Raw genomic sequence first — 26,207 nt, forward strand, 5'->3', positions numbered from 1 at the left:
AAAGTATGCGTAATAATGATAATACAGGGGTAGACACACCCAACAACACATACGTGCACACAACCTGTCTTCCACAACTCTTGCCATTGAAGCAAGAGATTGAAGTCACGATAGCGAAATTTAGATCAAACATAATTACACAACGTATATAATAATAATAATATCCTGGGACATTTTTCACACACGGCCATCTGATCCCAAATTAAGCTTGTACAGAGATTGTACTATGGAAACCATACAATTGATATACTACATATACCATTGTTCTTTTGTAAATACATACTTATATAGATAATTACACCCAGACTCAGAACAAACAGACATGTTCATGCACACAAATATCTGTCCTGGGTGGGAATTGAACCCACAACCTTCGGCGTGAAAGGCAAGCATCCACCAACCACGCCAACCGGCTCGTCAAATGTATATGTATTAAACATGATACAATAAAGAAAATAAACAACTTTAACATTGAATTGACGCGATATAATTGGCCAGGATCTTGAATAATCTATGGTATTCAATATTAATTCGTGAATAATAATTTGAATGTCGGCGAAGTTGAAAGTAAACTTAAAGTGGGTATAATTTCATAGATACAGAGTACAGAGTACAGTGTACAGTAGATACAGACTACACCCAATAAATTTGTATAAACCAAATTGTTGTAATATTCAATTACTATGTTTAATCTTTTTTTTTATAGTATAGGAAGGCGGACGAGCGTATGGACCACCTGATGGTAAGTGGTCACCAACGCCCTTAGACATTGGCATTGTAAGAAATGTCAACCATCGCTTACATATCCAATGCGCCACCAACCTTGGGAACTAAGATTTTATGTGCCTTGTGCCTGTAATTACACTGGCTCACTCACCCTTCAAACCGGAACACAACAATACCAAGTACTGTTTTGCGGTAGAATATCTGATGAGTGCGTGGTACCTACCCAGACGAGCTAGCACAAAGCCCTACCACCAGTAAAAAACCTTTATTATGAGTAAAGATATATTATTATTATATATGTTGAATTGTGTTGTATTCGCAAATCAGATGGAATATTGTAATCTCAGGTTTGTCAGGGTGCCAGAATAAGTAATTTCAAATTTTATTCTTTCATTTCGCATATGATTAGTTAACTGAAACAGGGGCGCAGTAGCAATCTCGCCCAGGGCGCTAGTAGAACTAAGACTGGCACAGTAACTTCCAACAATTGGCAGCGGATTGTCAATGTAATATTGTCGTGATGCGCCTGTGCTCATCTAAGTTCATGGTTACATATTTTATAATTCATGATCGGATTGATTATGCTAATTTAGCGTATGGCGTGTCCAATAAACGAATTTCCAGTAAAATGGATTACACACACTTCAGTCGGTGTAAGTTAAGCGTGTGTATAATTCTTAGCCTTTGAGATTGGCCGCCATGTCCGAAATTTAGTCATTACACTATAGTGTAATATATTATGTTATGATTTTTCTATCGCTTATCTTAGATGTTTATTTAATTTACTATTTAAGGACTTATCGCACTGACATAATTCTTTATTTTTTGTTTTAGAGATAGCGTCCAAAAATAATACTATAAACAAGCTTTTTACTAATTCTGACTCAACCTGTTATTGGCTTGAGGAAAAACTATGAATATTATTAAAGCTCCCATTTGTCAACATTTTATGATGCTATCGCTATAAGTGACCTTTCTGGGATTTTTCGCTTTTCTAGATTTTTATTCGGTTATTATATAAAAATAATTAAATTCTTCCAAACTTTCTTTATGTAATTCTGATAAAAGACGTTTATCCTAATACATGGAAACAAACGTGCGACTAAGCTTTATACTATACTTAATTAATCAATTACATTATATTTTGCATTTGTTAAAAAAAAAAGAAATAAAAGGCAATAGACAAGAGTTAACTTTCAAAAATGATAGGAAAACAAAACTATCAATATATTCTTTATAAAAATACAGAAGGCAATCCATTTCGTATTACAAACGTACATACGTTTAGAAACGCCTCGTTTTAACAACCAAACTTGTTTATCCAGATTCGAGGCTAACGGTGCGTGCGGAATTAAAATCGTTCATAAACTTGACATAGACGAATCAAACAAGTTTTTAAGGCTTATACTTACATTGGATTTCATTCATATCGCCTACCGTATTATAAGCGATCCGGAATTATTGATAATATACTCTAATAAAATGGTATAAGGTTTGTATTACTATGTTGTTATATTAAGCACAGCTGTTTTTAACGGATGAACAGTTTGATTAAATAGAATGACAGATCGAATAACACTCCCAACAATTTAGAACGATTCAGGAAAAATCAAATGTTATTATAAATATAAATATGGAATATGATTTACTATTTATGTATTAAAAATATCTTAAGATCTTTCTTGTAATACATTCGCATTGGGATTCCCAAAGTTGAACTCGACGTGGTTTATTTACAACGTCATATAAAATACATGTACATAGAATGAGCAAAAAACACGAATAACATGATTAATACAGACAGACATAATATATATAAAAAAATTATAATATGCATTTCTTAGTCAATTTTTAGTTTACTTGTGGTAGTTTTTGTGTGGTGTAGGGGTACACCTTTGTTCTGAAGATTATTGGCGCATTGGTGATGTTACCAGTGTCTAATATTTAGACGTAACATTAGTTAACATAAGTTTCGACAGAAAATAGTGTTGCAATTAAAAAAAACAGATCCACAGACCCATTTTATATTCAAAAATAAATTTTGTAATACGAATAGAATTTGACACTTACATAAATAAAAAAATAGAACCGGTTCTATGGCACCGTAATTTAAAGATGACGGATTTCTCAACTTGTACTTGTACAAATTATAACCTGTGTGAATAATATTTTGTAATATACCATTAATGTTTCGCGTTATATAATAGACTGCTTGATTACGTCCTTATCAAGTTCTTAAGCTCATTAAAGCCTTAGTGAAACTTTATTAGCTCATTAAAACTACCTGACTTTAACATTATATTGCAATTTGTCAAATTTCACAAAACATTATGTAATTAAGTTTTCACATAACGTTGCCGAACATGTATTTGATGACTTTTCGTAAAATTTAATAATAATATATAATAAAAAAAAAATATTTTCAAATTCGAAAGTGAAAAAGTATTCGAAAGGCGATAGCGAACTCAGTATGCGTATGTATGTTAAATTATTGTAAATATTGGACTTAGCTGAGATATTAATGATGAAGTGTTGAGCATTTCAATATTATAATATAATTCCAATGGTGATTTCTTTTGTATTAATACATAAGAAATGATGTCACTCAAGCTTGTATCACTTTTTAAGTCTTAATTCTGTTAGTGTAAATTCGAATTTTTAGTTAGCTATTATATTGGTTTTCATTTACTGACCTCTAAGTCCCTAAAGACATCTCTAATGTCAGGTTTCTTGGCCCGTGAAGCAGCACGTCGCCTCCTGACGGTCCGGTTGAGTCGCCTCACTCTCCTGCGCACAGCAGCGGCCTGTTCCCGGGGCAAAGGCCGCACGGCTTCTCCCAGCTGAGCCTCGGTGACCTCGAGGCCCGCCTGGAACGGTGCTGCCAACGAGCCGAGACCAGCGGCTTGGAGCCATTCCGTTTCCAATTCGCCTTCTGTGAAAAAGAAAAGCTATAAATTATTAACTTGAAGTTATTTAACTATAAGTTCATTAAAAATTAATGTAATCAGTAAAATAATAAAGACTGATATGCAAACTATTGTTTTTTTTTTATAAATGTTTCATTCAACATCAGTTACCTTCCGTGTTTTTTTTAATATATTCATATAACCATTGTGTCACTATATAGCACGCGTTTTGTTAAGCGTTGTTTTTTGTTTGAATAACCTCTAAGTATATAGCCGTGACGTTGTAGTTGTAGCTACTCGAATAAAACTTAAATCAAGTCCAAACTTAATGTGGAAAAAATATGTGAAAAAAATATTTAGCAATTTTTGGTAAAAAAAGTAACGGTCTCTGTTAGGGAAAGGCCACCTTTCCTGTTAAAAATGTAACTATTTGTAAAAAAGGAAATGACCTGTCTGATTCATTAATTACTTATCAAAGCACGGTTTAAATTAATGAAGAATACAGAAAGGAGACCACAGTTTCGTAAAGTAAAGGTATATTAAGAATTCAATTTCATACAATCGAACAAATCGTAGTATCGTTCGTATTAGCACTACAAGATAAGTATATAAATTAATATACATACATATATAATTTGCGTTTTTAAGATTCGACTAATATTTCGCGCCAAAAACGCACTAACAATATTTGTGTTATATTTTATTACGAACGTGTAGTATTAATTATTTATCTGTGGTCTCTATATTTAAAGGAATAGATGTATTCCTTTACAGTAAAATTTAATTTTCATGCTTGTCACTTAACTTACACTGTTACCATGTTTCTATCTTGTTTATTCTAATAAGATTTATCTTTTATATTTAACGTGGGCTTTCAAATTTATTGTTTCGTAGCGACGTCCATAATTCATTATTTACCGTTCCTTTGAATTTTAAGGATTATATTCCTATTGATGAGTAAATTTTGTTTTAGCAACAGTGGCGACAATAGCGTAAAGAGTAAGGATTGAACTTGCGAATCCTATATTACTAGACGGTCTGTAAACCAGGTTGCTCTATTGACGTTTCTAACTTATTACAGTTAATTTAAAAACAAAATAAGAACTTAATTTTTTTACAAAAAACGAAGGTAAAAAATCTGACGTATCACGTCCTGTAATGTACGTTGTATTTTTTGGTTAGTTACAGAATAAGTTAAATGAATACGGACCGCAAGCAAAAACCCCAAGACCAAAGGTTAAAGAACTTAATATCGAAGTTACCGACATTATATTTTAAGATATTACTTTGTTTGATTTTGAATTTAAAAATTAATATGAATATAAGTCTGAGTCATTACTTAACTACGAAAGGCTAATTAATTTTGTTTTTTTATAATATCGTTGAAAGATTCGATACACTTTACTTTAATAGGAACCTAAGTCGAAACAACGCCACAAATTTTAGCCAAATCAAATTACCTGACAATCAAATATTTATTTCAAGTAGGTTTATAGGTCGTGTGGGTCTGGCTGAGTAGATTAAAGTCCGCCCATCCTAGCCAGTGGGTGTCTTAAAAGTCGACTAAGGATTTTTTTTTCTGGCTATTATCTGTGCTAGTTGAGCGCAAAATATGCCAATGTCACGTACAAAAGAGACGACGCATATGAGATCAATAAGTTTAAAATATTGAAGTGTTTAATAAAAGGATTTTTTTAGGTATCTCCATCAATCAAGGCCGTAAGTCTGTCAAGTGTCAGATTATTCTCGCATACAGCTAACACGCTGCCCCGATTCGTAATAAAGGGTTACCAAATGATGAGTTACTAAACAAAGGAAATTTTCAATTGTTATTTTACAAGACCGACAGTTCAACGATCTGCTATATTCTAGATCACTAATAAGAACCGATAACATTTTTGTTTAAATTTACATCAGAAAATATTATTAATTTCAAATGCAGTTAATTTCTAATTGTATACTGTACGTGTACATGGTAAGTGAAATACAAAATATTACCGCTATAGCATGTAACAAAAATTACTGTCATAAATTGCCAACAATAGATTTAAAAAAAAACTTGTATTAGAAAGGAAAATATTGTACATACTTTCATCATTATTCTACTTACCTATAATTGCCTATATAACGGAACAATAAGTAAATACAGCAGATGAAATCATAAGATCACAAATAACGGACTCCGTTTAATGGAACCTCCTTTTACGATCCATGTTTCTGATACGCCTACTCTCGATTAATTTTGCTGGCTGGTTAATTACAATGAAAAAGTTATAGAATACTAGCGAAAATGAACCGATTTTCTTAAATATTTATTGGATCTTGTAATATTTTTTATATAAATTAAGTCTACACTTAATAATATTCAAATAAGAATCTTTAAGAAAGATTAAAAAACGTTTTAATTGCATTATTGTAATTTAGAACGCAGGAAAATGTTACTGAGCTTATTTCTTGAGAAATATAAATCATATGAACAGCTTACAAAAAGTGCAGTCGACTTTATATACGCTATGGAGTATTTACCGTTTAATTAAGCGTAAGGCCTGTGTTAGGAATGCGCACAACAATAGCGGCCTAGGCGGCCCGAAAACCATTGCGCTATTGACGCTTCAATAATATTGAAATTTAATAATAAAAAAATAACGCTCGTATAAAAATAATTTGTTTTATACGAGCGTTATTTTTTATAAATTGTTATTACTATAACTATTATTAAAACTGAATATACTATTGTTAAAATTTAAATAATAAATGATTTGTTGCACCGGACTTCTCGATAATTTATTTACAGATAATATAAACAAGATAAACATTTTAGCAGAAACAATACAATTAAACCAACCCTAATAAGGATCGTTACCATGCACTCATAAATAGCTTCTGAGTCAGCGTTTAACGCTTACCAAATACTGCTTCGTTTTGCCTTTAAGTATGCCTGCATAAGTTGTTCGTTTTCCTCCTTCAAAGGAACTGTCTCGGTTTAAAAAGACGGATGTCTTTGTTTACGTTCGTCTGATACGTATAAGACTGGACGTGGACTGATTTCAAACAAGATATTTATCATATCTGAGCTGAGAATTTACCAACTCGTATTTACCGGGCAATGTGTACAATATCAACAAGTGCTCGTAGATTTAATACTTGGATGTCAATATCCTTTGTTTTTCATAAACCAACACCATCAGCATTAGTAACAAAGACATTTTATTTAAGGAAACGTTGTCGTCGTAAAGTCTTTTAACTTTATTTTGTAACTTTACTTGGTATGAACTTTGAACAAATTCGATACAACTATGTCGATAAAATACGGCTTAAATACATTGATCTCAACGTTTGAGCATTATATTTTTAGTGGTAGTGAATATCTTAAATAAAATAAAATGAATAATTCTTTAGATAGATTAATATTGACTAAAATTAAGGTTAGTTATTACATATAATGAATCTCTCAAAAAGTTTATTATTACGTCCTTTTCCCGTGATTAATAATCTGTTTTCTTTGTTCTATTTTTTATCTGTTATTATAATGTCTATGTGTGTTGGCATAAGGGCGTTGTTCACAGTTCAGTACGGAGGCGGACTGGTTTATTTTAGTCGGCATAGGATGTTATTTGTTTGGTCGAAACTCAACTATTTTTAGACAACGAAACATCCGAATAAAACCGCTAGTGCGCTCGATGCACTCGGAGAAATTGTGCAGAGATTAAACACATAAACATATTAAAGGATATTTGTTTAGACTTGGTTAGACAAAGACAGTTTGTTAAGTACCTAACCAACTGTTGTGGCGAACATAAAAAAACTTTATATGCATATGTATTTTAGGTGTGCAATTTTGGTTTTAGAATAAATCGTTTCATAGAAACGTATCCACAAATCACATTACATACATATAAATATGTTATTCAAATCAGATTATATAATACAATTTATTATCTTTAAATATTTTTAAATTGTAAAAGTATAAATAAAACCAATCGCTACTTTTAATATAATTTTTAATATGATACATTGCAAAATATCAGCAGCAAGAGAAATTTATTAAAACAACGTGGCAGAACATTTTGTATGTAACATATATTTATTTTATATTTTAAAATGAAAACTCGAAGCGAAGAGAATCTTGTTCACGATCAAGTTAAGCAGAACAATAACACTTTATTGTTACGAAATCATAATGATAATTAGGTTTATCTTTATAATATGGCAACATCGTGAGTAAATATGTTTCAAAATGGCCTTACATTTCTTTAAAAAGGAGAACACGTCGACTTGTTTTAATTATAATAATTATTGTCTTATTTATAATTACCAATAACTAAAATCTTAACAATTTATTTTTGTGTTGGAACCGTATTTAAATATTTTAATCGATTAGTTATTTAAATAAATCATATCATAATTTTGACTGCCTCGTTGGTTTGGTGGCTAGACCTAGGCTAGATAAGGCAGCAGATTTCCAGGTCCTGGGTTCAAACCTCAGGTCGGCCCGATAAAAAGTTTTTGAGTTTTTCTATCTCAAATTCTCAGTAGTCTATCCGGAGTCTGGAAATAGGAATTGTGCACACTGCCGTGCCTTAGAAAGCAAGAAGGGCCATCGTGGCAGATAAGGGTCAAGTGGACATAATCATCATCATATTTTTCACAAATAATCTTTTGTCGTGACGATTTAAATTTCAAGGTTCACCACTGAGTTTTCATAATTCTTCTTGTGCTCTGTAGTGAACGAAATGATCGTGAGGAAACCTGGCATGAGTTGGATTGAATTCAGACTTTTTTTCGAAAGTATAAACCAATGCCGTGGAAAGTAGACGTATACCTTAATACATTCTTACCTAGAAGACCTTAGATCATCCTTAAATTATTTCTTTGTATTGTGAAACCAAAACCGCAAATCTGCAATCTTTATGGGAAAAAATATTTGGCTATCTTACGTCCAGTTTAGTCCAGTTTTTATACAAAAAAACATGTTTATTTACGGATAGTGGAATAGTGTATAAGATGTTATTCAAAAGCTACCATTGGCTTTTGCTTACAGCTACGAATAATGAACAGAAATATGTACGAAGATAACAAGGATTGCCGTTTAAAAAAAAGTTTCATTTTTTAAAGATGTCAAGCTTGGTTGTGCTTTTCAGGCACAGGTTGTTACTGACAAATGTAATATAATAAATGTGTAACAGAAACCTAATAACTTTTATCGAGCCTACCCAGCGTTCGAAGCGGGACCGAATCTTCAGACATATTCGGTAAACTTAGTTTAAAGTAGTTTTCATCCGCAGCTTCGCCAGCGTGATAGAAATTAGATTGAGCAGGTTGTAGATTGAAAAAGTACTAGTCCTTGGGATTTTATCTTACTTCATAGGAAATGTCATCAAGCTCGCTTCAGTGGATCAGTGGATTCAGCCATGAAAACGTACCAGACGCATAGATTAGCCTGATATATTGACGATACCAGCATGACAAAAAACGCTCTATGATCACTCACCGATAACGTATTTGGCGTGAAATCGGCATAGTGCTCCCATAACACACATTAACACAGTAGGTGGTTTTCAATTGTAATAATTCAGGTTATTTCTTCGTCAATTGTTAATTTAATTTGCCGCGTATTGACGACAATCCGTTACAAACGAATGTTCCGATTCAATTGTTTGAAAAAGCCACGCAAATATGAGTGGGCTCCTGTGTAAGGTTTCAAATGAAATACACATTAGTGGGTGTACTGAGTCAATTGTAAAACGCAAACGTGAGTTCTTACGAAAATATTCGCATTCGTAGAATATGTTTTTTATATAGTGGCAAACGAATAAACGACACGATTTTGCAGCTGAAAAACGGTCACGTAGTTATAACGCCATCTTTCATTTACCAGTCGACTAGAAAAGGATGCACATATGCCTTGTTAATGAAAAGTGACACTCGGTATTGTATGACGCTTCTTCGCGTATCGCGCGTCGCGGCGCGCGTGAGACTGCGCGTGGGCATACAAAGTTTGCGTTTGAGTTTATTATGGTCTTATATTTATAGACTCGATCGAAATTTACTCTTATAAAGATGTGAAAAAATATTTCAAATGAGTTGAACGCCTCATTCATAAAATTCCATCAATGAACGTCACGTTCAGTAATCGGTTCATTAGGTATAATAATAATAATTTGAAACTTCAAATGCCAACAAGGACCTTATCTCGATTGCTATTGTATCTTCGACTAAACGTAAATGTTAGGTGATTAGGAAACATGTTTGCTACCCTAAGTACCCTATATTATTCGTCGTCTTATCTCAGAGTATAATGTATCAATAAGAATAATCATTTAAATAAACATTTATTCTTTTCCGTGTTGTCGTTTATAATAATATTCCTAAAGAATAATATTTGAGAAAAAACTAAACGTAACATAAACACAGTTCTAATACTAGTTTATTTCATGTACGAACGAAAAACATTGTGAATAAGTTATTTTTATCTAAAAAGTTATCTAATCACAGTAACTAACTTTTATACAAAACTAGTAACCCGACTTCGCACGGGTAGAATAAGAGTCTCCTAAACGTTGTATGTAATTATTGAATTACGCGGCGCACACCAGTAAAGTTACCAATCGGTATGATTTTTCCGATATCTTCTACAATTGTCCTCATATTTCAACTAATTAACACAAAACGTTAATGACTTATCACCTAAACTTTCCTCATAAATCACTCGGTCCATCGGTGAAAACCTAATGAAAATCCGTTCAGGGTTTTTTGAGTTTATCGCGTGCCAACAGATTCGGCGACGGCACCGCGTCTGCCTGTCTGTTTAGCAATTTGTTTTATAATATGTAGTGATTATATAAAGAAAGCGAATAAACTCCCAGATGACGCGGTTTATTAATAATATCTGCACAGATGTTATTACAGTGTACAGGTGAGTGTGTAACACACATATATAACTCAATCACAATCCGACACGACGGGTAATAGATCAGGCGCTAACCCATAAACTTAACGTGTTTTCAGAGGTTCAGGAAGCTAGCATTGAAAATTTTGTAACTCCGGGCAGGTGTTTAGAATTTTGGGAAGAAATATCAAACAACTTTGTGCTAAACCGGCTTGTTATACAAACCCAGGACCTCAGAATATCTAGGAAAATGCAGCCTGGTGCCACTAAACTAACGAGGCAATTCAATATCAGTATACTAAATATTCTCCGTGGTCTATTTATATTTGGTCCGATATGGTTCAAATGGTTCCCGGAAACAGTTCATAATGTTTATAGTAAATATTAACTTAAGCGTCAAAATATGTCTAATTTCTCTTGACATTGTTACTGTTCTAGCTATATATTTGTATTATCACAGAATTTTGTCCGTGTCATTTTACGAGTTTTTTTATTCGTTGATTTTTTTATCTGTTACTTGCGTATATTATATAATTTTTATTCTATTTTGTATAAATCACCTATTAATTCTAATGTAAGTCCTAAACTATCAGTATGCATACCCTTAAACCTAATTCCGAAACTGTAAAAAAGCTTGAAGTTATTTATTAGCTGGATTGTATTACAATCGATCGAATCATAAAATTAGTCGGGCAATGAATACGAGATGCAATCATATGCGTGTCAACATGCGTCCAGCGTCTAGACGGGTTAATTTTATTTCGCACATAACATAAAACTACGTTGGTGCAACGTCATCGTCGTCATATGTACGGAAAAATAAGCCAACTATTTTTATACTGCCCATAGACTGTAAACAATTCAAATTTCGAATGATGTTATTTCGTACACTTTAGTTCAGACTAAAAATGTAATTTATAAATAAAAATATTTTTTTAATAAACACATATTTATAGTTAAAATTAATTGTATATAATAAAATTTGTTGAATAAAAAAACTTACCAAAATCCAAAATTTGCAAAAATTCCGTAGTCCTAAACTTAAGAACGACTACCATATTTAATAAATCACTTTAATCTTCATTTATTGCAAAAAAATATATTATAAATTAATATATGACTATAATAACAGAGCACACCAGAAATTTTAAATAATATGTGAACCGTTCAGCCAGAAACACTGGTACAAAATAAAACTTACAACTAAAATCGCTTAAGTAACGAAAAAGCTAATGTCTTAATTAAACGACCACAGAGTAAACAACAACAGAACAATAGATAATTACTGGCTAATATAAGTAATAATACTTTTATTATGTGCATTAATGGGCTGACGGCTTTTATTTTGCGACGGAGCACAACAAAGGTTTATGGAGTAAAATCAATTAATATTATAAAGTAGTAAGATCGAAAACGATGGATGGTCACACTGCGCATAATAAATGTAAGTTAGCGTGTAAACATAATTCATGAGAAAGACGACTATTAATTAACCGACACGTCAATAAAAAAAGATATGTTTCTTCTTATGTTTCAGATCTTAATATTTCAGTTTAATCACAAAAGTTTATATTCGTTTATATATAATATGTATGTATATGTATAACATGAATATTTGTACTGTAACTGTTCTTGATTTTGCGTTTATGTTTATCTTTAGTTACTAGTCACTTTTTGCACATTGCCAGTATTACAAAACACTATGACCTCTTTAGAATAATTACGTACAGATAAATTAGCGAAAATAAGAACATTAATTTTAATATTTCCGGACTTACATATTATATTAGTAACATCTGACCTGCCTAATTTCTTTTATTACACTTTCCTCTTTTTAGCATCGTACATTTATTATTACAAGTATATTATTTTCTTTCTCTATTTTGGGAACATTACTAATAAAATTTAAATTATTGTTACATTTTGCGTAGGCTGAGTATAATAATACATAGGTTTATTATTGGCAAACTACTTTAAAAATATTAAAAATACATTCAATGTCATAACTACGTAATCATTACCTAATAATGACACGAATTCTATTTTCGGTTCTAGTAGAAGAGGGGTAATTTAAATGCGCGTAATTTCGAATAAATATTCACATATTGTACAACTTATTAAATGTGGGTCTACATTAATATATAACATAGTACATATTGTATGCATTATAATGTATGTACTGTTTTTGTCTTGACATTTGACTCATTTTAATCCAAGAGAATCGGAATTGCGATTCAGTCCTGATAATATGCTTGCCATGCGGTCTTGAATTTTCAATTTTGATTTGTATGTTGACAAAAATCTTTAATGTTAATAAAAAAGAAGAAAGTAAGAAAAAAGTATTTCAATTTAAAAAAAAATAAAAAATATTTAAACATCGATGTAATCAAATAAATAACATCGTCCACGTATTGCGACTGTAACAAACCAGCTTGTATTATAAATATTTTTATATTTTATTTTAACTAACAAAAGAATATATATGTAAATTATACTATAGTTATAAACTCATAAGTACCACGCGCTAGGTCACAATTAAAAAGTATGCACCGTTAACTCGGTCAAATGGACTTTACAAAGGGGGGCATCGAGCGCTGTACCTGACGTGAATGAGAATTCCACGATTTCGCTAACTAATAACATGCTGATATATGGATTTGGGAGGAACAGATCTGGTAGACACGCACCTGAGTGTTTGGATAATGGATTAGGTGAAGGCTAATAATATCCGGCGGATAACGAAGCAGGTTAAGGAGACAAATTCGAAATGACAGTCGGTAGGCCAAGGTTTTTATTTTATTTAGCATTTGGTGATTCCGGTTTACGTAACCTATCAGTCTGTTAATAATTATTATCCGTAGACTTCGTTCGAATATATAATTAGGAAAAATAAAGATATATTATGTATGTATTCGAAACTTGATTCTTTTTAAATGTCCTCTTGCTTTTAAAAATATTTTAGTTAATATTATATGTCTGGAATATCAGCTCATGTCCCAAATAAAGTTTGCCTTTCTTTCTTTCTGGTATGTGTTTTTCCATTCACTTTTTCCCTAGTGTTCTTCTTCATCATCACGAATTATTCATCTTGTAACCGAAGCCGCTTTTAATATCACTTCCTTTTAAGATTCACATATCAGGCATAAATGACATTCCTATCACGTATAACATTGTCAAGTTCTCCTGGCATTGTTATAAAAAACTAATGCTCCTCACATATCGTAATGCATACCTCGGCGTGACTGCTGTCGCTAGGCGAACATGATTTGCTTTGTTAAGTTATATTGCATGTATAAAAAATTATAAGAAAACTGTATGGTTATATCTTTTTTTTTATATATAATAGGACTGTGGTTGAGCATATGGGACATTGATGGCAAGTGGTCACCAAACGCCCTTAGACATTATTTTTCATTGTAAGAAATGTCAACCATCTTTTACATAGCCAATGCGCCACCAACCTTGGGGTTTATTGTATTATTATATTGGGATTATGTCCCTTGTGCCTGTAATTACACTGGCTCACTCACCCTTCAAACCGGAACACAACAATAACAAGTACTGCTGTTTTGCGGTAGAATATCTGATGAGTGGGTGGTACCTACCATCTCAATGTACTTTAAAATTTTTGCTAACATGCAACGTAGTTTTAGACTTACTGTTAATTCACGTTGGCTTGATATGATCATTTTGTATTCATTCAAAACATATTCAAGAATCAAGAAAAAATATTTCCTTTTACGCGCGATATAAGTTGGCCGGTTAAATTAGTCTATAAGAACCAATTTGTGGAGTGAGGCAGACAATTAGAGCTGTGAATATACTACTACGTCATATTGTCATATGAAATAATTCATCGATGATCGTTATTTTGACTGTTGCACTTGCGAGTCAATAATTCTAATTCAGACCGGCCAACTTAGATTGCGCATCACTGAATTGTTAGATATTGTTTTTATAGCAAGAACTTTTTGCTACAATATCATTATTTAATCTTTCAAAAAAAAAACTACGTAAATTGTCTATCATATCATCATCGTCTCTTGGAAATTTGGTCTAACCATCTTTATGAAGCTCATTGTTTACATTATTTTTCTCCTTAAATAATATCATATTGTTATTAATACAGTTTAACTTAAATAGTTTAATAAAACAAATTCTCGATATTTATTTTATTAAATTCACAAATTTAGGTCAATACCCTTGAAAATTAATTAAACCATTTCATGTATAAATGTCGTAACGCTGAAATTGGATTATGTTTAGATAACAGTTATTTTAAATTGCTAATCAACCAGTTCATCGAAGATAATGCAGCGATAAGACGATATATCAGGATATCAAACTAAAATGATTTAGATTTAGACAATTTTGACACATTAAAAATAAACGAAAGCGACCTCTTTTTTAAACGACTTAATAGTGATTCTATATTTAAAATTGAAAAATAACAACAAAGAAGCAGTCATAGTGTAAGTCAAGCTTTTTTCATACTGAGAAATAATAATAATGTCAATAATTATGTCATATTTTCTCGCACATCGTATTCAAACTGAGGAATATGATAATTTAGTGTTATATGTCTACCAAGACACGGAAATAACATAATATTTCAAGGAATTGGTTGTAAATTTCAAATTTTAAACTTATTTGAATGCTGAAATCTAAAACTCAATTTTTATTTATTAATCTCGTACTTATCAAAGAATTCTAAATTCTGTTCAGTGTGATTTAAATATAGCTTCTGTAAGGGCAATAGACTTAAGTTCTCATAGTAATAACCACATGGGAAAAACTGACGTCGCTGAGCCTTGACGGTGAACAACCTGAATTATCCAGAAGACGTATGTTCTTAACTCATTTCAAAGCCCTAAACGCCCGCTTATATATATATATATTCTTCCTTACAATTCACGCGATGATAATCTCGTTCAATCAGAAAAACGGAACCAGGACAGCTATATTTAGGCACTTTATCTTTCCTTGTTTTAGAACAACCTTCGGAATACGATAAAAACTTGACAGACGAAATTATTAATTTTATTAGTTACTTCAATTGCGAAATCTTATCTAAAATATATATTTCTATTATTCAAGTCAAATTTTATTTAAAAATATTTTAGGTTGAGTTCACAAAAAAACTATGCCAAGATAGGTAAGTAATTACTCATACAGCCAAGTGAGAATACTTGAATACGTAAAGTGATTAGAGGAAAATTTTATTACAATTACCGTTTTAAAACAGAGCAGATATGTTTCGTGGAATTGACTATTAAAACATGCCATTTAAATACTTTACCATTGACTTATCTACTGAGCTGTTGTATGATTGTAATGTAAAATATATAATCAATTACAAAAAAGTACGTCCAGTATAGATAACAATTATATTTTAACTATAACAAAAACATAAGTTAAACATCGTTGGTATTTTATTATGCTGAGACAGAAATTTATTTAAAAAAAAATAACAAATGACAAGGTGTATGACGTGGCCGCCTGTTAACGTATAATCTATGGCACTCTTTTCGAATTTTAAGAAAGTCAGTTTAGGGTTTATTAGGTGTTGGTAAACGAAATCATCTCGTGCACGCGAATGAAAACATGGAGAAAAAACCTACATTTATCGGATGAAATTTTGCCATACCAAAAAAAGCAAAAATATTATGTAAGGATAACACATATAAACATAATTGACACAAACATTCAAAAGCAGAACAGATCGCTTGTCTAATATAAATAATCTACAAAAACATTTTGCTTTATATGTTAATATTAAATTAAATTCATGTTAAAGCAATATGACCTCTTCTTGTTTCTGATAAGACTCATTCTTGTGTGGTTACATGATATATGTATCTCCTCCATTGTAGGAGACAATGAAGTCTCCCACGTGAAAGTGGTCGGCTTATTTCCAAGAGCCCGTGAGACTTGACTACTGTCTACAAATATTGTGATTCTTGATTTCTAATTAATATCGAATAGCATTCTGAATATATGGTACCATGTTATATTGGTGAAAAGGACAAAACATTACACACACACATAGATAGACACACACATGTATAACCGAGAGAGCCCATTCGCTGCTACATGGCGCTTATACAGATTTGCTGAAGTTCATTTTACAATTTATTTACTAACTGACAAGGTGATTTTTAGTTAATTTTATTCTATACTATCCTCTAAATATGGTAACAAGAATGACGCCTACCACCAAGGTTAAACGCAAATACGAGTACATTTTATCTTAATCTCTTTCTAAACAACATGAAATTCTTTGTAATGACTCTTCCAAGGTTCCTTAATTTATCACTTCCGTAAAGTATTGTCAAAAAATTATTTGTAAATGACATTTTAATTTTAAGTATCACCATATTTATTAATTTAACAATACTTTATGAATATTTCATTAAATACAACTTAATGGCTTATAAACCATAATAAATAAACATCAATATAACACTAAAAGCCGTTGAGACGCGAGTTTGGCGCCTAAATTAGTGTAAACAGATAAAACAGATCTCGATGAACACAGATAAAGAAAATAAAGATATCGAGTACAATGAAGCATTGTGTGCAAACAATCGATTACTCTCACCGCTACCGTCCGTACAATGCTAACGGTCTATTGATATTGGCTGTCGGACGTGCATTCGAGTGAGCACTTCCTATTATATTTATTTGCATGAATAAAGTTGCTATTTCTTCGTTTTGAGCTCCTTCTATATACTAATATCAAGTTTGTGAGAAGTAGCGTGGAGATGTTATATAATTACATATAATTTTCCTCGTTGTGTCGATCATAATCCAGTTAGTGCAGTTTAATCTAATACAGATTTGATTTGTCATTTATATAAAGCCACCCTTTTTATATTACCAATGTTTACTATACGTATATATATATATATATATATGCTTATACTTTGTTAGATATTTCGTGTTGTTCCAATAGAGAAGTGCAACCTAATTTCGAACGTTCGAAGCCGTAAAGAGCCAACTAATGTTTTTTTTTTTTTTTTTATTAAAAGCATCGATTAATTACTACGAAAGACCACGTAAGCTTATTAACCATCCGTATAATGGTAAGAGAGCAATCCACCAGCAAAAGTTTACCTAAAAGAGTTGGGGTCAAACTGGTGGAAATTATTTTTTTTTTGTTTGTCATATTATAGAGTTTTAATACTGTTCAATTAGTGGTGTTGCTATCTCTATAAATAAATAAATAGCGCTGGAGAGATAATGCGACACAAAAAATAGCAATTCAAATTTGTCATCACAAAGATTTGCATCAAATTGTCTGATGCAAATCTAAAAAATAGAACAATAATGAAACTTTTTATCAAATGTAATCTATATAATTCACCTTGAATATATTAAAAACAAATAATGCAAGACGTAAATAACAAAAACCTAAGTATTCAATTTTTAATTAAATAGTGACAAAAATTTATAAGAATGAAGAAAAAAACAAACCTTGAAGTAAACAAGAGTTCAAATGACAAAAACTCAGCTATTAAAATTAGACCGTGACTTAATAAACTGAAATTGAACTAATTAAAATCATTCAACAAGGTCTTATATTCAGAACTAGGCGAAACTAAACTCTAATGCCTTGTAACAGAAAACTTATATCACATGCCTATTATATACGTCCTACATGTTATGATAAATATCTTTCATGCAGAGGCGTTCAAAGTGAGGTCTAATTCCCAGAAGTAAAGATCAAAGACAATATATGTAGATGTTATAGAACAGCCATTTTTTTTAAACTTAATACTTACTTACAAAAACGAATTTATTATTTAGCTTTAAATCGCATTAAATCTATTGGAAAAAAAATTGACAGAATTGTAACAATGATTACTAAGATGCGTGCAACATTCTATGCATGTTTCAAACTAAAATTTAGTTGTATATACACAGGATCAGTGCCCAAAAATTTAATAAATTAAACAAAAAATAAATGCGATATGTTTGTACAAAGTGAAAAAAAAAACTGTGTAATAATAAACTTATTTTTTTTAAATCAATTAAATCAACATTGACCAATTTAATACTTTTACAAGATTGAAAAAGGGTACGAGCTTCATATGCAAATTATTTGGAAAAAAATGACAAACGTATATAAGACTAAATAATATTCGAATACATATTAATATAGACATATATAGATAAGATTTAATGTACAATTGGACAGCCCTGATACACAACTAATAAAATTATAAGTAGGACGACCCAGGACGTGAGCGGTCACAGCCGAAAAATGTGCTTATAACATGTACTTATAATACAATGAGATCATAGAACACAATTATCCGCAGCACTGTAGTGTGTAGGTATATAATATAAATACACTGGCCTCCAAAAAAATCGACCCACCTACATTTTTTGTAAAAAAGCTATCGTATGGTTTTAAACTACCACATATTTTTATTTTTAAGATTGATAATGAAAAAATGCAATTGTAGGATTGTACAAAAACAGAAATAGTGCGCAAAAAATAGGTTTTTAGGTAAATATGTGACAAAACACGAAAACACAAAATTTTACGCAATTTTATTTTTTTGTGTACAAAACGATTATGCCGTTTGTTTTTAAATTTGGGTGCCTAAATCTTACTTTAATAGGGAGTGTTTCCTCCTCTTGACCTAATCACACGCCTATTAAGTGACCTGATTAGCTTTTTAATGTCTTCCTGTGGGGTCCGTTGCCATTCTTCAGTTAGGGCAGCTTCCAGTTGATTCAGGGTTTCTGGAATTGGATTTCGTGCTCGAACCGTACGTTTTAGGTGGTCCCAGAGGTGCTCTATCGGGTTTAAGTCCGGACTATTGGCTGGCCACTGCATAACTGGAATTTCGACTTCCCTGAGATAGTCTTTAACAATTCTAGCGACGTGAGGTCGTGCGTTGTCGTGCATAAGTTGGAAATTATCCCCAATATATCCAGCGTAAGGCATCACATGAGGCTCCAGAATGTCCGTTATGTAAGTTCAGCATTAACAGCATGATTACGGAAAAAAACCAGCTCTGTGCGTCCCGTCAAAGAAATACCTCCCCAAAACATTGTAGAGCCTCCACCAAATCGGACTGTTGTCTCGAATGCAACACTGAGAGTAGCGTTCTCCTGGCCTTCGCATGACGTTACGTCGTCCATCAGAGCCTACTAGAGACATTCGGCTTTCATCACTGAACAATACTGTCTCCCATTGGTCCAGTGTCCAATCGACGTGCTGCCTAGCAAATTGTAGTCTTGCTTGTCGATGGGATGCTGTGAGTTTTGGTCCTGTTGCTGGCTTGTGAGGGGTTAAGTTTTGCTCTCGAAGTCTTCTTCTTACAGTATTTTCACTCACAGACACTCCACGACTTTCTCGGAGTCTACCTTGAACGTCAACAGCCGAAAGATGTCGGTTTCTTAAAGACATCAAACTAATAAAACGGTCATCGGTCGGGTTCGTGACACGCCCCCTGCCAGATCCTGGTCTCCGGCGATACTCCCCAGTCTCCAAGTAGCGTTTGTACACTCTTCGCACCGCTGAACGACTTAATTTTAGTGTTCTAGCCACATTTCGCTGACTTAAACCCTCATGAATAAGAGCTACGACTTGAGCAGCTTCTGCTTCAGTAGTATCCATTTTTTATGTTTAAACTTATTAAAATTATTGTTTCAACAAAGTTTCATACACTTAATCAATAATAAACATCGAACCGAGACGACTCCGCGTTAAGAACTGGAAATAAACTAATCATGCACTTTGTGCACAAAGTAACGTTTTCTTATCAATACTTTAAAAATATTCCAAATATCCTCAATAACACTTACAACTCCTCCAAATCAATATCAAGTGGGTAATAAAATGTTAAATGTATGTCCCATAAGTAAAACAATCCACCTAGGTCGTCGCATAGTTAAGATAACAATTTTGTAAGTAAAAAAATACGGGTGGGTCGATTTTTTTGGCGGCCAGTGTATAACCTTTTCATTTGAAAAGACTCCTTTTTTGTGTTAGCGTTTTTGTTTTACAATTAACGTTTTATTAAAAGATGAAAATAAAAATCATTCAGCAATTTATGAATATAATAAATATCAAAAATATTAATTTTTGACAGCTTCTCTTTAAAAAAAAACATGCTTTTTGTATTAATCTCATAATTCATATTAATACATTATATTTTTGCGACTTTAGTCGGCATGAAATTGCCTTTTTTACCCTTGGTTTACCACAATAATTATATACCTATTTACGTATAACCTTCCCAAATGGAGTGAAATTATGAAATTATTTAGTCTACATTTCATATAATATTATTGTTAATTCTGCAATAATGTTTACATACATATTAGTTACTTAAAAAGTAATTATAAAATATTCATTAGTGAAGACCACTGAATGATGGTCTTCTTTAATGAAATAGATTTTGTCTTTAAATCGGCAACCTTCTTAAATATACAAGTAAATAGACTAGTTTAAATTAAAACCAAGGCTTTTTTGTCATTGGATTATGTTAGCTCGGTTCAATATCGAAATGAGTTTCCTGAATTATCTGTGACGTCACCTGACTGTATGACTGTACCTTCAGTGTCTAATGTTTAAAGGTCAACAGCAATCTTATCGTATAATTTACTGCAAAGAGGTTTCAACGAAATAAAAGTTCATTACACCTTTTTTCACCTCGAAGTGATAAATTCTTATTCAAATTGTATGAAAAATACATACTTATAATAATTTCAATTAAATTCGTACGATATGTTCACTCGAAACGCGTAAAAACAAATTAATATTTTTATTAATATTATATTTCAGTTTATTCTTTATATTTATTACTCCATTGGACGTAACATAATAAAATTTTGTTTAATTTAACTTGTCAGGAAAGTAAATTATCTAAATTTATTATAATGTATGTTTAAAGTTATTATTTTGATTATGTTTTGAAAATAGATTATTTTTTTGTCATTTAATAATCAATTTATGTTTAAAGACATTAAAGTTATACAACGAAATATTACTGCATGTTTTTATTCGAAATAAAATGCTAAGCTTAATATGAAAAACATTTTTCGGCGATTGCGTCAAAAATTCACCGAGTAATATTCACGCCACGTCGCGAACCAACCACGAAATATGTGTAAAAAAACAACGTGTAGAAATTTCGTATTTTTTATGATCTTTATACCATACAGCTAAAGATCAAAATACACATAAATGCATTTGATAACCACAAAGCTAAACATACAATGAGCTAATAGCGTCCTTTGTTTTGGAACAGAATTCCACCGTAAAACTTTTAATCCTTTTAAAGGTTCATAGGTTCATATAGTGATAAGGCATTATGCAGTGGTACGTGTCCGTCTGGGTAGGTACCACCCTCTCATCAGATATACTACCGCAAAACAGCAGTACTTAGTATTTTTATGTTCCGATTTGAAAGGTAAGTGAGCCAGTGTGACTACAGGCTCAAGGGACATAACATATGAAAACCCCTTACTTGCGAATTAAATTGTGAAAATTGTACCTCTCATAACGAGACGTCGTTCGATTTTTAAATAAATTCAATAGAAATTATTATCACTATAATTTCGTATAATATTGAACATAAAACAAATACCGTTTTTTATGTTGTGTTTATTTGGTACACATTCGTTTGTAATAGACTAAAAAAGATAATAAAGTTATCAAGCTCATATTACCGTCATCGCTTGTTGAATCATGTACTCACCATTGATAAGGTGCTTTTATGGTACATTTTATGTGACGTTCGTTTTAAAAGCTTTTAACATTGACACTCATAAAATGCCTTGTGTATATCGTTTTATTTTATGAAGAATATATTATGCCCTGCATATGTATTTGATAGCATTATATCTCACTTTAGTATTCCTGCTAGTGAGATGTCTTGAGATATCGCAATGAAAAACTACAATTATTAATACAATCATTAGTTCGTATCTTAACGGGACAGTGAAACACGGCAGTAGTGGGGTCGGGCGGGGTATCTTGAAATATTATATGTACGCATTTTTTCTGTCTATATAAAATATTTCTGTGGAGACTTTATTGGTTTGTGTACTTTTTACGCGATTTATTTACTTAAGGATTGTGTAAATGTTTGTTTCCCTAATATTAAATAATTTTCATTATATAGAGTATTTTTTTATTTATTTATAAAACTAAAAAAAAATAGCTCAATATGTCTGTCCTATTGTAGTGAAACGAGTTACTATAGTATGTCTATCGAATGAACATAAAATAGTAACTAGCTCTCTTAAGTATTTAGAAGTTATTTCTATGACCATCATTGGATCACCGTCAATTCCTACCCTCAATATACACATGACAACCGTTACGTCGAACGGTCGCAATGCCTTTCCTTTCTGAGCCGAATCAACTGACTTAAGGAAATATAAATTTGATTTATACTGTGAAATTGAAGAAATTTAATATTTCAACGTAAATCTGTTAATAAATAGTTATTTTCAAACGTTTACCCGTTTACGAGTAACTTCGTAAGTTTCCTGATGCCAAGTATGTTATAAATATATGTTTCATCCAAGCCAACATAATAAAGCCTAAAAAATCCTGCTATAAAGCAATTAACTAATTTTGTAATCAATATTTATATTTGGAGACTCGTATTGTTTGATTACATTAGTGTGTATGTTGTATAGACAAGATAATTTGGTATAAATAGTAAACGAGTATTGTCTAAGGGCTTCGATTCAAAGCGCAATTAGATACACAATTTTCACAAATTTCTAAATTGTGTAGGCAGAATAATTCTCACACATAGCATTTAATTGTATTATATTTGTAATAAAACATACATAAGTATATTACAGAGCCAGAAAGAAGTAAATCCTTATGATAAATGAAATCTTAACTCTACAAAGTAATCACCGAATAATCTTGATACTAGAACAGGTTAATAACAAGGTCACAGATAGACGCAAAGGGCTTCGGCACACAAATTAACTAACCGTTACATTCCGCCTTGCAAAAAGCATCTAACCAGATGCGAGTCCCGTTGAGAGTCCAAGTTATCCGGTTATAAAAAAAATAACTTCAAGAAAAAAACGATTTTATATTGTTCATACTTTTATATGAGAAATATCTCGCTTTAAGCATATGAATATAAAATTTTGAAATCACAAGGCAATCTCAACATTATTATGTATTTATTTGATACTTTACGAATATTGATAAATGTTATGAAATAATGATCGCTCCACTTGCCAATTGACATTGGCATCGTAAGTAATATTAAGCATCCCTCACATCGTGCATGCGCCACCAACCTTGGGATCTAAGATGTATCCCTTGTGTATCTGCACTGACTCATTTATCCTTCAAACCAGAACACAACAATAGTTAGTATTGCTGTTTGACGAACGACCCAGACGATCTTGCACAAAACTCTACCAAATGATTGTATGTAATAATGTTCAATGCCTCAATCTCCGATCTACACATCAGTAATCTCCGACGTATAACAACCGTCATGAATAGTATACTAAATATGTTACAGTTTTATTGTTACTGGGTTATTAGATCTGGAACCCTATAACTAGCCCTATAGCTAGACCATCAGTTGTATAAGAGAATCCAAATTACATAATTGCTACATAAAAATAACATCGGGCCTGTATTAAATGTAACTTATGGCTTCGATTCCCAACCATGGCAGACATTTGTGAGCATGAACATGTCTGTTTCTCCTGAGTCTGGGTGTAATTGTCTATATAACAAAAGAAAAGTAGTATATCAGTTGTCTGGTTTCCATAGTACAAGCTCTGCTTAGTTTGGGATCAAATATTCGTGTGTGAATAATGTCAAAAAAAACTTACCTAAAAAAATATATGTATATACCTATATATTTGTTTTTCTATTATCAATTCACAGAAGTATCGAAATAAATAAGTTAGTAACGATGAAGTACTAGGCAATATCACAGTGACCATATTTAATAAAAAAAAACCGCTTTTACAATTTTATCACAAGTATCGTATAGGAGCGAGCGTGTAATTTCTCTTTCACTGTCAGATATTATTATTATTTTTAGTTTTATGTAACTTTCTACCTAATGCGCTATGTGACGGATCTATTACGTGCGTCGATTTATATCGATTTTGACAAGTTGTTTTTGATAACAACTGTATTGATAAATGTGTATAATGTATCTCATAAAGAATAATTTCTAGTCGTTATGTTCGATTATTTTTTCATACCTGTTTGTCATTCAATAATAATCTATATAATATTACAATTAAATATCTCTAAAATGAAATGATTTATATTCGTGTACATAATATATGAAAATTTTAAGAGATATGATATTGACTAATGCAATATATACCGTTAAAATATTGATTTGCTGTTTTTTGTAACTAAATTTGCATCGTATGATATTTGTTATCGTTCTTCTTGATAATATATATTATTTAAATTATCGTCATGAAACTTTGACACGAACAATTATATTAAGCATACTGTTTTATATTAGTTTTTTTATCGTATTTTATATTTATCATTAAAATGTAATCATTATGTATAATTGACTGTATAGCATAGTCAAACGATTAATACGTTTCGTAAACAATTTTATACCATGATAGATTAAAAACAAAATAGATATAAGTGATGCTAGAAATAGTGCTTCGGAGTCGTCATCATACGAGACAAAACTAGAAACTCGACATTTATAAGACACGACAAGAAACTTGTTATTTTTCAACTATTAGTCACTTATATATAACTTACTTGTTAGCATGTGTGGGTCAAATGCGTTTACATTTTAAACCATTGCCATTCAACGAAATTTTGATACTAATATAAAATAATTAATGTCCAATATTTTTTTTAGTACATAGATTCCATAAAAGTTTGTTGTCAATATAAACTTATATATATTATCAATGAAACACTCAGAAATCGAATAATAAACAGATTATTTTCAAAATAAGGATGTATAAGTTTTTCAGTTTAAAAAAAAACATAAAATTAAATTTATATTCCCAATTCATGATTTACGACTTAGAAAAGTGTATATACATATATTAAGCCATCCAGGTCGGGAAGTAGCGCAAGCTCGGCTGTTGACCGTCAAATTTATAGCAAATCCAACGCAGTTCCGTTTTTATTACTTTTTTAAAAGTGGGGTGCCACCCATTCTGCATTTATTAGACCGCCAAACAGCAACGCTTTGTATTGCTGTTCCGGTTTGATAGGTAAGTGAGACAGTGCAATTGCAGGCGACATTAGATTCCATGATTGGTACTACGTACACTGGCAGAATTTCACCGGTCTTTTACAATTTTTCTATCAGGTGGGCATTGTGACATTTGACCTTTTACATTAAATGAAAAAAAAACAAAATCTGTCTATTTTTGTAATACATTATTATTATTGAACATTATTCAATCTTATTTTAACCCATAATCATATATGGATTAGAATGTAAAAAGTTAACCGCGGTCTATTTGTTCATTCTTGTTGAAACTTTGTTTCTTTTTAAATGTTGAACAGTATTTTTCAAACATCAAGTACTCGATGAAGTTTTAATTAAAAAAACAATTGTAGGTTTTATCATTTAAACGTGAGGTTATTTGCGCGACTTTCCATTATTATCAACAGTCAGCCAATACTTTTTCTATGTCATCATTATCTTAGCAAATTAGCACTCGTCGCT

The 26,207-nt window shown here is 31.5% G+C and overlaps 1 protein-coding gene across 4 annotated transcripts in view; it reads right to left on the bottom strand.

The window, feature by feature from the left end:
• Positions 1-26,207, bottom strand: part of LOC126771187 (rho GTPase-activating protein conundrum) — an 86,430-nt gene that overhangs the window by 12,628 nt on the left and 47,595 nt on the right. For 3 of the 4 annotated variants that reach the window (XM_050490946.1, XM_050490957.1, XM_050490952.1), the window contains one exon: positions 3,420-3,658. In XM_050490946.1, the coding sequence (XP_050346903.1) occupies positions 3,420-3,658 (239 nt within the window). Of the gene's footprint in view, positions 1-3,419; positions 3,659-9,123; positions 9,551-26,207 lie in introns of those variants that run through there. The other variant, XM_050490963.1, reaches the window with a different exon arrangement.

This window comes from Nymphalis io, chromosome 1 (genome assembly GCF_905147045.1).
Source record: "Nymphalis io chromosome 1, ilAglIoxx1.1, whole genome shotgun sequence".
NCBI classification, from domain to species: Eukaryota; Metazoa; Arthropoda; class Insecta; order Lepidoptera; family Nymphalidae; genus Nymphalis; species Nymphalis io.